At 43.2% G+C, this 15,152-nt stretch overlaps 1 protein-coding gene across 1 annotated transcript in view; it reads left to right on the top strand.

Moving 5' to 3' along the window:
* SETDB2 (SET domain bifurcated histone lysine methyltransferase 2) overlaps positions 1–14,029 on the top strand; it is a 48,918-nt gene extending 34,889 nt beyond the window's left edge. Inside the window, exons 19-24 of the mRNA XM_050915157.1 lie at positions 1,170–1,216; positions 4,442–4,500; positions 6,031–6,097; positions 7,772–7,894; positions 9,868–9,939; positions 13,123–14,029. Coding sequence (XP_050771114.1) covers positions 1,170–1,216; positions 4,442–4,500; positions 6,031–6,097; positions 7,772–7,894; positions 9,868–9,939; positions 13,123–13,262 — 508 coding nt within the window. The 3' untranslated portion in view covers positions 13,263–14,029. The remainder of the gene's footprint in view (positions 1–1,169; positions 1,217–4,441; positions 4,501–6,030; positions 6,098–7,771; positions 7,895–9,867; positions 9,940–13,122) is intronic.
* Positions 14,030–15,152: the final 1,123 nt, after the last annotated feature.

Below are 15,152 nucleotides of genomic sequence, written 5' to 3'. Positions count from 1 at the left end.
ATAAATCTGGTTTTTTGTGCATCAAAATGAATTTCATGCAAAAAAGCTGGCTCGTCAAGGAAACAGACTGCGTTTCTAAGGTCAGTGCTTCTATTTTGTTAAAATAAAAGAATGACAATAATTAGAAAATGTCCTAGTAAATGTGGTTCCCTTTAAAAATTGCTTCCAAACACTTGAGCATTAGTCTTGGCAAATAGATTTGTAATTAAGAGATCAGCTAAACCACTCTTGACAAGGCAATTTTGCTTAAAAAGTGATTTGGGATCCTTCTGTAAGAAAGGCATATTATAGAAGCTGGTTCACATTCTGTACACATTATTGTATCCAGGAGATAAGGAATATTTCCGGCTGTATTTGTTGCATTTTGCCTCTTCCAAGGAATTCACATTGCTCTCCTAGAACCAGAGAAAATATTCCCATCTCACATATTACTAAAGTCTTCAAGGAACGAACGGATTGAGCAGCTTTAAGCTACTGGATCTCAAACAGGGTGCCCTCCTTCCTCAGGATTTGGGGACCACCTCATCAGCACTGGGCAGCAGAAAGGGAGGGGCACAGAGATCTCCAAGCAAGTAACTGGTGCTGTGCAGGGTGGTGCAGTGCTGTGTGGCTGTGCCAGCATGTCAGGCAGGGCTTATAAGTTCAAGCTGACTGGTAAGCAGATACATCTAAAGAGGTTCGGGACCTGGCCTGAGTGGTACAGGGCAAGGGGGCAGAACAGCAGTAGCTACAGTCAAGCAATATTAGTACTGTGGTATTTCATCTTGACAGCATGAATCTCATTTTAATAAGGCATTTCAATGAGACTATGTCTGCCACAGTGTTTGATCGCCACACCAGATGAAACGTGTCTGACTTACTTAGGATTTGAGCAGTAAGCACGTCCAAACAGAGTGGGGTAGTGGAACTGATAATTCAAAGCTTCAGTGTTCAGAGTCCACTGAGGCTCAAAAAGTACAAACACAAGCTTGTGCATGTATGTGACTTTACAGCAGGTGCTTTCCTAGGTGGGTAATGCTGAACAAAAATCCTGATAATTTTTTAAGCGTCTTTCAATTTACGTTCAATGAAAAGAGGGGAGAATATCTGTTAAAATCAGTCAGCATAACTCTGTTTACATATTTATTAATACTTTTTCTCTTTTTTTTAAAATTGAACTTAAATTTTAGAGTGTTCTGCCCAAAACATGATCCAGGCAATAGGACCAATCACTATGGTGAGTTTCTTTAATGGTTTCGTTGATTTCATTTGTTTTAAAAGTTTGCATCCTACAGTCAATAACTCATTTGAACAAAATAAATGTTACTCCACCTTTATATTGAGCGGTGGATTTCTAATCTTGCAGGAGTGGTTTGGTTGAGATCCATGTGTATGCACAAAAATCGAGACGGTTTTTTGAAGTAGGAAATGTTTATATTTTATCTTCCCTGCATCTTCCTCAAAACTGACTTAAAACACTGTGCACCTGATCCTTCATGGAATTATTCTGACTGTGTGTGGGCAGGTAGGCCCAAGCAGCTTGTAAAATCCATGTGAGAGACGAGAGCCACGCTAACAATTGATGCACAAGCTTGCACTTGATCAGTAAAGAGAGGGCTGTTATAAGAGTGGTCACCTTGGGATTTTTATCTGTAGTTACGTTAAAACATTCACATTTGCATCTTCCGTATTCACTGCAGTGTTTTTTTTAAAGAGAGCCTTTCATTCTGAAGGATCCCAAAGAGCTTTTTAAGTGTAACAAAAGGGTTGTACAACCCCTGTTTAAGGATTGCTTCCTTTGCTACAGAAATGCAGCTTAATTTGGCAGTCCTGGTCCTTGCTGATTCAGAGGTAGTCGGGAATCTCACTGAATTAACCAACCAAAGCTGTGACTTTGTTAACATAATGCATCAAAACCTGCTCAAAACAGAGTGGGTCCTAGACTGGCCTTCACTTTGAAGTTAAGCTCAATTGAACTGTGAGCACTAATGCTAAGAGTGGTGTGCTCCCGCTGAAGTCTAGCAAACTTTGGCTTATCTTCTTGACAAAGTCTGGCTCTACCCTGATGCCACTCAAGGGGTGGGTTAGGTGATTATCATTTAAACTTTTAGTCATAGGGTCTGGGCTTCTTAGCCAGACATACCGTCTGTGTAACACCTGGTATTGCTGTGGTTCATTAACCAAATGCAGCTTCTTATTTCACTTAGTAGTTTTGCTTTTTACTTATCCATAGTTCTGAGGCCTGACATTCCTTTCCTTTTTAAAATTGATTTGATTTCTGTGGTCTAATGGTTGTCTGTCTGTTGGGTCTGTCCAGGGTCCCAGGTTGTCTCCTGCCCAAGTACTAGACAGGGCCAGGATTGCTTCGTTTCCAGTATGAGATGAGATGAGATTGAGGCATTAGGTCCAGCCCTGTAGACCACCTCCTTCATAAGGAAGGCTTAAACCTTATGAGGTTGAAGATCTTGGTGTCTTCAAGTGCTTCATATACAATGTATGGCCTGTTCCCTGAGAAGAAAGTTTTCTCCTAGAGGAGATCTTCCAGAGGCACTTAATTTGGAGACCCTCTGTTCATGAGGGGTAAATGGATTCTTCTGGCAGTGTCTGCCCTGCCTCCTGAATCAACTTCTCCCACCTCTGTCTGAGAGAGCAGCTGTACCCCAGGAGGTGGGGAGCAGCTGTGAGAGTTGGGTAAATGACACTTGGTTCCCCAAGCCCGATGTCTCCTGCTTCTGAGCAGCTCTCAGATGCATGTGTGGTGCTCAGAATAGCCGAGGTTGGCTGTTCTAATAGCTAGTGAGTTGGCTGAAGTAGCAGGTACTCTGGCCCATCTGGGTAAGCAGGGGACCCCTGTGCTGAGTGTGTTTGCAGGTCCACACAGGGCGGGGAGTGAGACAGGGGCTGGGATGGAAGCGCTGTGGCTCTGTGGTAGAGTTTTGACTTTCAGGATCCAACTCAGGTGAAGTAGCTCAGCTGTTCCTCTGGGGCAGGCTGAGCCAGTGCTGGGCTGTGTGGGAGCCGGAGCTGGTACAAAAGGGCTGCCTCTCCAGGTTTGTTTTCCCTGGTAGCTTGGAGAAAATGGGGTCAAGGAACATCCCCTTGTTCTTAGTCCAGACAACATTCCTGTGCTGAAATGTCAGGGCTCTGCTGTGTGATTGGAAGGGGATAGGGCCTGGGGCCAAGAAGTCTCCTTGCAGCTGTGTGCAGCAGGGGTGGGAGGGCAGTTTGGACTTGGAAACAGGCTCCAACCTCTGCTTAACTGGAAACGTGGAATGTGCCCGGAGTAAAGGCTGACGAACATAGAAGAGCGGAGAACGCTGTGGGGAGCAGGAAGAGTTGGGCTGCTCTTTGGACTGTGTTCCTGTTGTTCTATAAGGCATCCCTAAAGCAAACATCAGGAAGAGCTGAGAAAATCCTATCACAGGTCAAAGATGTTGTGCTACATGCCTACACCAGCATCTCCTAGACTGCTCCAAATTAGGCCACCCAGCTTTATTTTGGATGAAGTGAGAGGCTATGATTTCCTTTCAGGCTGTGAAAAGTGCAGATGTACAGCACCAGTACCCCAAACCCAAACTTGTTTCAACAGTAACTCCTCATTCCTCTTAATAGGGTGATTTCTAACACGAAAAACCTTACCAAGTGCTGCCCAAAGGATGTAAACGGGAGGGGGGCATATAACCCCACTGCATTTAAACATTTGGTGGGTGGTTGAACTCTTCTCTAGCTTTCTCTGCTCCTGCCATGTCTTCCTTGCCAGAGTTATCCTTCTCTGCTTGTGATGCTGTAGCTGTTTTTAGCAGCTGCCAGTTATGATGTTGGAGAGAGGCTGGTGCACGCTGATGGAAAGGGCAGAGTGAAAGCAGATGATTTTGCAGAGATCTCATATCACGTCACTAAAAACACTTTGTAGTATAAATAATATTAAACTTACAAGTCAAATTGCTTCTGGAGGCTTTCTAGGAGGGTCATTACGTCAATGAAAAACCTAATGCCATTTGTATGTCTTTGGGACACCTAAAATAATTCTTTATGTAGTCTTAGTTTTGAGGGTGTACTACTGTAAACAAGAATTGACTGAAAAATCCCAGTCATCTTTCATAAGTTTGCCTGAAGTTTTTACCACCTAGAGGTAGCGCTGCTTCTGGGGAGAATAAGTTCACTCTGCCACAATCAAAAATTTTATGTTAAAAACTGGGGTTTGCTTTATACTGAGTTTAAAAGGCAAAGTGATATCCTAATGCTACAGTGATTTGCACTTCTTCCTAATGGTTCAGGCTTGTAATTTTTCTTACATGGAAATAATGTCAAATGTCAGGTATTTGGGGAAGCTGAAACATACTCTTGCCTTGCCACCCAAAGTGCCTTACTTCTGTAGCTTTTTGGGGAGAGAATTTGAATGATGTGAAATCACCAGTCTGAGGTTGACACATTTGTTACTTTGTTGTTTCTTGATTCCTAGGTGCAGCAAATAAGAGGAGAAGATGTGCATTGAAACCTTCCACCATCACGGAACAAACGGTAATTCTGAATTTAAGTATTTCTAAAACAGGAACCCACATCTGCTACAGCAAAGGACTTCTTTAGTGAAGTATTTTGACAGTGTATTCAGTAAGAGACTTCCTCACAGGAGCAATAACTTTTCCTTTACAGCTGCCTTGTTTTGATCTTGTCATTTTGTCAAAACAAAACTGTTTGCATTTGGAGCTGCTTCAGGCAGAGCCAATGCTGCCCTCAGGTAGTGTGGCACAAATGCGATAGGAACCTCCGAAACAGGCTGACTCGGTGGCTGTGATCTTGACATGACCAGAAAGAGCTTCCCTTTGGGGGCTCCTTTTCTTTGGAAGTACTATGTTCCTCAGATTTGCTTAGGGCTTGATACAGTTTCTGTGAAAAACTGCTTTTGATGAGTCACTTGGCCTTTTAAACTGGCACTTACTTGTTTGTGAGCCTGTGCTCGTGGTAAATGTGGCAGATTTTCATTGCAGGTCAGGCAGTTCTCAGCTCTGCAGGTGAAGATGGCCTTCCCAGGGGTTCGGGAGCTGTCAAGCAGAGCATCCCTCTCGTTGCAGGGGAAGTTGTTTTACAGGCTGTTGTTAGAAAACCTGTAAATACAGTGTATTTTAAGTTTTGAGGTGATTCTCTTGGCTCCACAGAAGAATGCATGGGAACTCCCATTGACTCTTCAGGGGGATCAGGATTTCTCTTTTCTAGAGGAATTAGCATCCAGCTTTCCTTGGGAAAAACTTCTGCCTTTCCCAGGTCTTGAGATTAAAGGGAGGTCATGTGAGGGGACGTGGACGATCTCTGCAGCTTTTATGTAGTACTGTCATAAGGGTAGGTTATTTGTCTCCAAGAATTTCTCAGCTGCAAATCCACTTACGTTCCTGGTATTATAACTGAGATTCATTTGACCTGTTACCCACGGTAACGTGCTGTTTCTGCTGCTCTCCAGTGCTGGCGATCTTGGAAATCAATACAAACACTGCAAATAAGAAGCTGAGGGGCTCCAGGATTTGTCACTGCGGGATAAATGGTTTACCATTGTGTAAGCAGTGCATTTTTACACCGGTGGAGTTTTGTGACAGAGCTTAAGAATTCTTTGTAGTACTGTGGTATGATGTGGAACAGCAGAGAATGACTGCATCCTGTCCAAAGGAAAAGAAAAAATATTCCCCCTCTCCTCTCAAATCCTTTCTAGTATTACATCAGGTCTAGGGAACTAAACATGATTTGCACTGGGAGTTAGCAGTAGGCATTTGTTAACATCTGTGCTATTTGCAAATTACTGCTATTTGCAGTAATTAAGGAGGGTGGTGTCCCAGGTGTTGGGCTTTTCTTAAAGAGTTTTTGCTTTGAAGCAATTTTTGCTTCCCTTTTTAAAAACGGAACGTCTGGAGAGGAATATCTCTGACTCTGCAGAGAAGCTGACTGTATTTACAGAAATATGGGCTGCTTTTTATCTTTCTGCTAATATAGAGGTAAGATAATGAAAACAAACCAGTAAATGTCAGTATGATATAAAAATACGTTCGTTTGATTTTCTTACAGGGCACAGAAGAGACAGCAGAAGAAAACAGTTTACGAATACTAAAGAGAAAAAACAACAGGCATAAAGGTGCGACTCACTTTATAGAACAACTAGGAGATGCTGTGATCTGTTATGTTGAAATTCAGAGCTTGGAGATGGGTGATAGTGATGCTGCAAATGTATCTTTAGTAATCTCCCGAGACGAGTGACTCTCCAAGCTCTGGCAAGGGAGCAGAAGTCTGATTTGCAGAATGACTGTGCAGGTTTTAATAATTGTGCAGCAAACAAATCTCTCTGCTCTGGCTGAGACTTGCTGTGTGATGTGAGCCAGTGAATTCTCCTGGGAATGCCCCTGCTCTGGTTGCCTGCTGTGTTCAGCTGTGTGTCTCCAGCAAACAGGGGCGCCTCTGCCTGCCCCCCTCCCCCCCCAACCCCATATCAATACAGTTAAATTTAAAGGGGAATCAGTCCTCCTTCACTTTGGTCTCCTTGCGCTGAGCCCCTCTTGAAGGAGAGGGGTGCAGTTCTGCCAGGTGGCACTCTGGAATGGGTTGGCAGAGGAGGCGCTGTGAGGAGCGGGGGTTGAGCACTAACCCAGCAGCGAGAGTGGAGTTCAGCGCACCTTGAACAGGAGCTCTAGCTGGCTAATGGGGATCCCTAAACGCTGCTACAGTTACCGCTGCCACCGCGGGCTTATCTTACCTTTTGAACCCTCGGTGTACCTAGTGTGCTTAACACAATATAGTATTTTACTGCATAAATATGGTATTAAAACAGTGAAATCAACCGCTGGACCCATCCTTCAGTTCTGCAGTTTTCATGTTACCCCAAAGGTCCTGCTGCAATTGCTTGTCGGGATTATGCTGTCGCTTGGACGTTTGGAAGGTGTTAGTGGTGATTATTCACCTTCCCATGGCCGTGCCTAGTATGTGGGCACGGTATTGTAACAGTAGGTGGCTGCCTAGTGTTTTTTCTGAATTTTTACTACCACTATAAAGAACAGGGAACCTATAAAGAATCCCGGAATACTTACTTGTAGGGCATCCAGTATAAGTGAAATGACATTTCTTTTTCTCACAAATGTCTCCAGTAAAAAGTAACGTTGTTTTTAATGGAGACTGGCAGACTTCTGTGAGCTGTCTGACAGCTCTTTCCTTTTGAACAGCCCATTGAATTGATCGTACTGAAACCTGTCACTGACCTGCTGCTCTGAGATGAAGAAAAAATAGGTAGTTATTTCCCTAGCAATCCAAATCTGACAAAGTAGGCATATAAAATGGGCTGTAATAAATGAGTTTAATGCCTGGATCACTTGGAGTAAAAGTAGCCTTAATTCTCTTACCAAATGCAGTAATGATTCACTTCTTGCACTATTTTCTGTCCTTTAGCCTGTTCAGTCCACGGTGTCATCCTGAGGACTGGAAGGAAAAAAAAGCAAGACAAATCACTTGCTTTCCTATGCTAGGGGGTGTCAGGAGGCTTTAGGAATGGTGCATTTACAGTTGTGGAGATACTTGCTTTTGATGAATGAAGCTAAATCTAGAGCTTAGGTAATTTTATACCCAACGCAATGCTTACGTTTGCCTGACCACGTTTTTGTTCCCACTGCAAAGGGCTGAGTGAGTAGCTGGAGGAGCCAGAGATTTGCATAAGTATTTGTGACTGAAAGGGGGACTTTGGCTAAAGTTTTAGTTTCTAAAGTGAGTAAAGCCCACTTTACAGACCACTTCTGTGTAAGAGTGTGTTTTTGTGTTTTAACAGTCCAAATAGATTTCCTTAGGAAATGCAAGCAAGCCGGGCTTCTGGATGACATATTTGAAGAAATGCTGGACACGCTTCACCTGGCGCAGGAAAAACTGATGGATGACAACACTTCAGAAACAGGTATGGAGACCCATGGGGGACTCTGCTCTCAGAGCAGAAATGCTGATCTGAATGCCAGGCACACGGCCCTGGGTCACCTTCCTGAGGATGCTTCTGTGGTGCTAAAGAACTGGGTCCTGTCTCATTTCTGCAGCTGCACAGCAGGTGGAGAGTGAGTATTTTTTGGTATACCCGTGTCAGCAGAGGGGAAGAGCTGCCAACTCAGCATGCTCTAGTAAGGCCTTCTAACTTGAATTTTTGAAGCCATCTTTTACCCGTTGGCATAAGCATAGGTAGGTTCAGCCTGACCTCTTCTCCCGGGCACGGAAGAGGAGAGAGGTCCTGAAGAGAACCAGAAGGTTTTATTTGAATCGTAAGTCTGTGGTGTTCTTACAGCTTCACAGAGGGACTAGCTATCTGTTAATATCAGCACTCTCTTTTGAGGGAAAAATCCCTGAGTATGTACATTTTAAGTCTTTGGATGATTAGTTAGAACTTTGTTGTCAATTGTTGGTGTGTATTTGGGGGTTTCATCGGTTTAAGTATCAGCTTGTATGAAGCACTTTGTTCTCGGAGGATTCCACTCTAATGTTGCTTTGTCCACAACACAGTTAAAAAAGAAAATTTCAAACCTTCCTCTCCTGTTGTCCTCCCAGCTTTACAAAGTTATGAATAATACCTTTGGATAAAGAATACTAATTTATGCAAAGTAACTGAAGCACATGCATGGAAAGTGAAATGTTCCACCTGGCTAGGTCTTCCTCACCAGCAGCTTGCGTGTAACACGACAGCAGCTGCTAGAAGCAGTAATGAACTCCAGGACACATTAGGGGTTCAAAGGTTGTCCTGGTTTCGGCTGGGATAGAGTTAATTTTCTTGTTAGTAGCTGGTACAGTGCTGTGTTTTGGATTTAGTGTGAGAATACTGTTGATAACATGCTGATGTTTTGGTTGTTGCTAAGTAGCGCTTATCTTAAGTCAAGGACTTTTCAGTTTCCCATGCTCTGCCAGCAAGCAGGTGTGCGAGAAGCTGGGAGGGAGCACAGGCGGGGCAGCTGACCCGAACTAGCCAAAGGGGTATTCCATACCATGGAACGTCATGCCCAGTATATACACGGGGGAGTTGGCCAGGAGGGGTGGATTGTGGCCCTGGCATCGGTCAGTGGGTGGTGAGCAACTGCATTGTGCATCACTATTTGGTTTGGGTTTTTTTTTTTTTCCCCCTCTTCTTTTTTTGTTATATTCCTTTTCATTACTATAATAATAATAATATTTTATTATTATTATTGTTAGTATTCTATTTTACTTTAGTTATTAAACTGTTCTTATCTCAACGCACGAGTTTTACCTTCTTTCCCGATTCTCCTCCCCATCCCACTGGGAGCAGGGGACAGGGAGCGAGGGAGCAGCTGCGGGGTGCTTAGCTGCTGGCTGGGGTTAAACCACGACAAAGGTTTTCACCATTAAGCAAACCTCTTAACGGTCATGCGAACTCTGTAGGCGTTCTGTATTTTGTTTCAATGGAAGCCTCAGTTATGAAATCGAGGCGTAATGCTGAGCTGGTTTTTAACATCGAACAGTGATAGCACTGTCCCCCATGTCACATGATCAGCCAAGAGGAATTGGTGTGGTCAGCCCTGCCGTTACACACACAGTCTTGACACAATGGAATGAAATATGACTTAAGTATATTGCTCATTTTTTAAATGGACTGTTCACGTGGTGCAAACCAAAAAAGGGAATTACAGGTAGGTCTCCTTTCCTATTTTCTGTATGAAATGTAAAAAAAAAAAAAAAGTAGAATTGACAAATTGATCCTTCTTCCTCAATATAGATTGTATGAGAAGGAAGACATCTTAAAACCTCAAGCAATCAGTATGATATAAAATAAGTAATTACTGTTTTGTGCTACTTCTAATGTAGGGCTCTGCATTAACGCGAGGGTTCTGTAAACCTTTACTCGGTAATATTAAATCGAATTATCTCTTTCCCCAGAGTATGAAGAGACAGTGATGTCACTCTTTGACTGTGGACTGTTTGAAAATATACTGACAAATATTCATTCAGGTATGTGAAAAAAGCTGTCAGAGCAGTGGCAGTTGGTATGGGTTTTAGCATTGAGGTTGTTCTTCTGAGCATTTTGATAAAATGACCATATAAATGAAAATTCCAAGGAATTTTGTTCTCAGCATTATATAAACAATTGAATAAAAGCCATTGCTACCTGAATCTTTAGAAATACTGTATATCAAATCTGGCTGGCTGACCTGAAGGGGAAGGCAAGTCACAGTTCCACCGCTTTAAAAGATCAAAGGGTCTCCGCCCCAGAGGAACTTCCCTTTCCGGCAGGGTGCACTTGTGTCCTGTTTCCCTTCCTTCTCCGCAGTCTCCCTTCAGCAGCTTGCCTGCGTTACGGCTCTGCTCCCTTCTGATGAATGCTGTTCAGACTGGCTGTTATGTTTCAGTTAAGAGCATTAAACGCTACAAGCAGAACTTACCTGAACCTGATTGCGATTGTAACGTGCTCTGAAAAACAAGCTGAGAATGCTCAGAGTGAAATGAAAACAAGGGCAGGCGCAGTTGCTTGGGACCACCGGTGTGGAAGGAAACTCTGGGGCTTGGACTCCAGTCTCAGCTATTGTAAGCGACAAGGTTAAAACTGTTTTTCGGATAGGCAAGTCTCCTGCTCCCATTTTCCTCTCTAACAGTTAGCAGCCTTGTTCTAACTAACTTCTGCTTTAATTTATCCCTGTGAAAAGGGAAATGGGTTTTAATTAGCTAACGCTGAGGTTCAGCACATGAAGGTGATGTTTGCTGATGTTTGCCGTTTCCCCTTCACTCGACTGAAGAAGCCAGGCTCCTCTCTTCAGTCTCCTGTTCTCGCATTTAAATCCCTCTTTCGGAAATGGGAGTGACTGGTGTTGCAGTTACCTGACACAAGGTTTCACCAGTGCCTCATCTGAGGGCCTTAAAACATCTCTGCTCAAAACTCCTTATGTGACACAACCTTGGATCACACTTGTTTCTTTCACAGCTGCATCAATTATTTCATCCTCTTCTCAGCTTACAGGAGAAATTCTTGATATTGGCACCTACGTACACACAACCGTGTGATTCTCATGTGTCAAAGTTGTCCCCTCTCCAATTCCCCACTGCTTGAGCAGCTCAGTTCTTCGTGTACCACACAATCTTCTTTTCTGATACCATCGGCCTGCTTTTAATTTCAAGGTCAATAATGAAAACACACATCAAGGTTGGTTCCAAAACTGATCCAAGAGGAGCTCTTAAAATGAACCAGTGAGTAAGGAATGAAAACCACGCTAGTTAGAAATGAAACTGTAGGGAGGGAAGGAAATCACCAGCTTTTTTTTTTTTTTTTTTTTTTTTTTTTTTGTCCTAATCTGTCTTCCAAGCTCTAGCTAGCGAGTCTCTGTGATGATGACATACAAAGTCTAGGACTAAATAAAGTAGGACTAGTATAAATACTGTGTCGTCTTTGATCTTTCTCCTGGAACTGATGATTTTGGGTCATCTGACATGCTTTACTTCCAATCCATTTTTTCATTTTATCTTTTTTTCACTTCTTGGATCATCATGCAAAACCTGTTCTTAAGCCGTACGCGTCAGCACAGCAAGGTCACTCTGAACTGTAATTGTTGACGCTGCTTTTTTAAATCCCTTTTATATACAGGGATAAACGGTTCTTTTGCAGCACGCACCTTTACTGCAAACTTGACTGCCTTTAAAACTTTTCATATGCGACCTGCTATCGCCTCAACATCCGTTTCAGCTTTCTAGGTTGGAGGTTCTTGTTCTCTCCTCCAAGGAAAAGTGACTTCCTTTAGTTTTGCTTTCTGTTCCGTTGTCGTGTGTCCTGCTTGGGGCGATACCTCGGTCAGCTTTAATCTCCTCTTTTTGCTGGTCAGCAGTCTGTCCAGTAGCTTTTGAGCTCCTTGGTAGCGTTTGTTTTCAGGGGATCTGTAGCAGTGAATTCTGCAATTCAGTTGTGCAGACGAAGGCGGCGATACTTCATTTTAAAACTGTTGTGCAGTACCTTCACTGTGAGCCCCTCAGCACTTGAAGAGCGAGTGCAGTCATGCCAGGTCCACATTTCTCAGGCCATTCCCGATTTTACAGAAATACATGTTCCTTCCCTTTAGGTCATCTCCTGTATGAGGTGGAAGGTTCCCAATCTGTTACCTGCCTTCCTATGGAAGCGCTCCCATAGGCCAGTCATTCCCATCACTGACATCTTTCTCTGGGCTATTTCCATTTCTGCCACATCCTTATGGAAGGAGAGACATGGAGCCGTATGTCTTTCATCTGTAGCTCACCCGTATGCTGAACACAGTAACACGATTGTCATGTTTGCTCTTTGTTTTATTTCTGATAATTTATTAATTTGTATCCGAATATTCTCTAAGAGTTTTTTCTCCAGCTCCCACTTGTACAGCTCCAGCTTTTTCTTCAAAATGTGCCTGCTAGTTCTTTTAACCGCATACATAGACTTGATACCAAATGGAAACGCCCTGAAGGCTGCCTGTGGCAAACAATGAAGACGATGATTTCCACTGCAGTCTTGTCAACTGTCGAGCTGACACCGGGAAGCAGTGGGCACAGACTGTGGTGGGACGGTGATGGGAGATGGTGCTGTCAAATATAAGAAGTGACACCCGACTGCAGAGGAAAGCAGAGAGAAGAGGGGTCGTCTGCTCTTTTTCAGTCAGAGCTAGGGTGAGGCGCCAAGTCCCTCTTTAGCGAACCGCTGCCCAGACTTTTCAACAGGCAGTGGGCACCACCGTCGTACTGGCTGCCTGTTTTCAATATCCACACTCAACCTCATTGGGTAATGTATTTAAAAATGCGTTACAGAAGTGTGTGCGCGTACATAATTTTCCATGTACACACACCAGCAGCAGCAGCAGCAACGGGCTTTCTGAACAGAGAGGAAGAAGCAGGGGGATTACAGTATAGGGTGACAAAGTGTGTAACTCTACAGCTTCGTGTTTTCTTTTGACATGTTGATACTTCAGCTAGTCTCTTTCATACAACGCACAGTCTGTCTTAATGAAGAGACCAAGAGTACAGGGCTTTAGGCTAAAGACTTTGCTTCAGCGAGGCAGAGGTTTCAGTGTAGGTTAAACTAGGCATTGGTAGCCTCTGCAGTGTTAAAGCATATATAACATGTATTTTAAATTGATAACAGTTACATATGAATAAAAGCTTTTGTCCCTTTCTTTTTCATGATAGGAACAGAGGAAAAAATCCAGGAACTTCTGGAAAGCAGAAAAAGACTGGATAACAAGATTGAGCTACTGAAGGACTTAAAAGAAGTCGTCCTTCCTACCCAAGAGAACACCGCTAGTACATCTAGTACAGTGTCTGAGTAACCCCCAAGCCTGTCTGTAATGGTGTCAGTATTTAGGATTTTCTAATGATAGAAACCATAGAGCACGTCTGGTCAGTGTCTAAGTAATTCCCCCCCAAGATAGGGACACAAGCAAGAACTGGGTGTTTTACTCATTTTTATACCTCACTGTTGCAATAATTTTAAGTTGTCCCTTTCTTTAAATTTTACCGTGGATGAATGAGTGTTATGCATCAAATTTAGCTTTTTTTAAAGCTCAACAAAACCCTCCACGGAAGACTTTTTTTCTCAAAGAAGACGAGAGAGCTTCATCTGCCACAGAGCACTTGTTAAAGTCACTTTAACTGTGGGAGCCCTCTTCTGACTGTGTGCAGTACTTGCTTCACTGTCTGCACCTGGACAGTGATGTTTTAAGGATCACATTGCTGCTTTGGCTTTCCAAAGATGATAAATTAGCAGAACTTGCACTCAAAGAAGCCTTCTGAATTATAAACAGGAGTTTGGTTTTTTTAATTAAGTGATTCTTGATTGACTGCTTAATGTATAACTAGTTCTGCTGTAATGGCAGTGGTGAAACAGTGTTTGCAGGCAGACCAGCAATGGTTGGGCATCCTAGTCTAAGCAACATGTACCACGTAAAATGGATCAAACAATGGACTGTACCTTCCTTTCTCCATTAAGAAAGGATACAACTTCAATGTGTTTTGTCTTAAAAAAATTGTTTGAATACAGAAAAGCATTGTTTAGCTACAAAAGGGTAAGTTAACAAAATAAAACATTTTTAAGAAAGCTGTGTATTTAGTCATGCTGACTAGCCCTGCTGTTGGATGGGACATGGCAGAGGAGGCATGCTGTCACACCGTAGTCTGACTACACCTTGCCTCTCAGTAGCAAGCAGAGCAGGATCAGAGTGATCTGTTGCCCTAATGATCATGTCAAGCACCATGTGTCATGACAGGCTGCAGCACCAGCCTGTTAGAACAGCTGTACTCCCTCCATGACTAGTAAAAATTCATAACCTGCGCTTGTTCTGTATGAAGATCAGTAAGCACAGAATGACAGCTTGCAAAACATAAGCTCTTGGGGCAGAACTATGAGCTGTGCCCCACAGAACAAAATACTAGTATTTTTACTTAACACAGTTCAGGCCTGCTGGCTGTCCGGGACTAGAAACACAACCAGTTTACTGCCTGAGCCAAGGACTCCAGCACCACTCGCAGCTGTTCTGCCTGGAAAATTCCCACCTGAAAGAAAAGTGTATTAACATGGAGCATGGATTTATCTGTTATTAGGGAACAAAGAAAGATGCAAACCCCCTGTCATGGGAAAGACATAAAAGCTCATGTGAGCTCTTTTTCCCTGTAGCAGCAATCTGAATTACTGACCAGCATCAGAGCAGCTTCGAGGACAAGTCCTGTACTCTTCTGTTCCACCCCCCACCAAGCTAGACCTTTACTCTAGGGTTTGCAATCCAAAACAAGTTGTTTATTAGAAACATTTATGACACATTTGGAAGCATTTTGTCAGGCTACCCTAGACTGAACTCCCAACGTCATGCTACAGCAGCTCCCTGGTGTCTATCAACAATATAAAATTCTAGGCTTTGCAAAACCTAGTGAAGTCATAACTCCAAAATTAGACCTGCGGTTAACCTACACTTCAAATCTGAACTTCCAGATCCTGTGCTGTACCCTGTATTTGGTGCAGATGTAACACCTTAAAATTGCACAATAAAACCAGTAGGTGTGTATGTCCATACATACCTGCTGTAAGGTTACAGTCACATATGGACTTAGTGAAAAAAAGCAGATCCATAGATTGTAATCACCAGGGTCTAAATTAGTGCCTCAAATAAATTTGCTGTTTTCTGAAATTGAGATCACAGGTATTTGTCAAGCACAGTGAAATCAGT

Source organism: Gymnogyps californianus, chromosome 1 (assembly GCF_018139145.2).
Source record: "Gymnogyps californianus isolate 813 chromosome 1, ASM1813914v2, whole genome shotgun sequence".
Lineage (NCBI taxonomy): Eukaryota > Metazoa > Chordata > Aves > Accipitriformes > Cathartidae > Gymnogyps > Gymnogyps californianus.
This window is presented reverse-complemented; position numbering and strand designations above follow the sequence as displayed.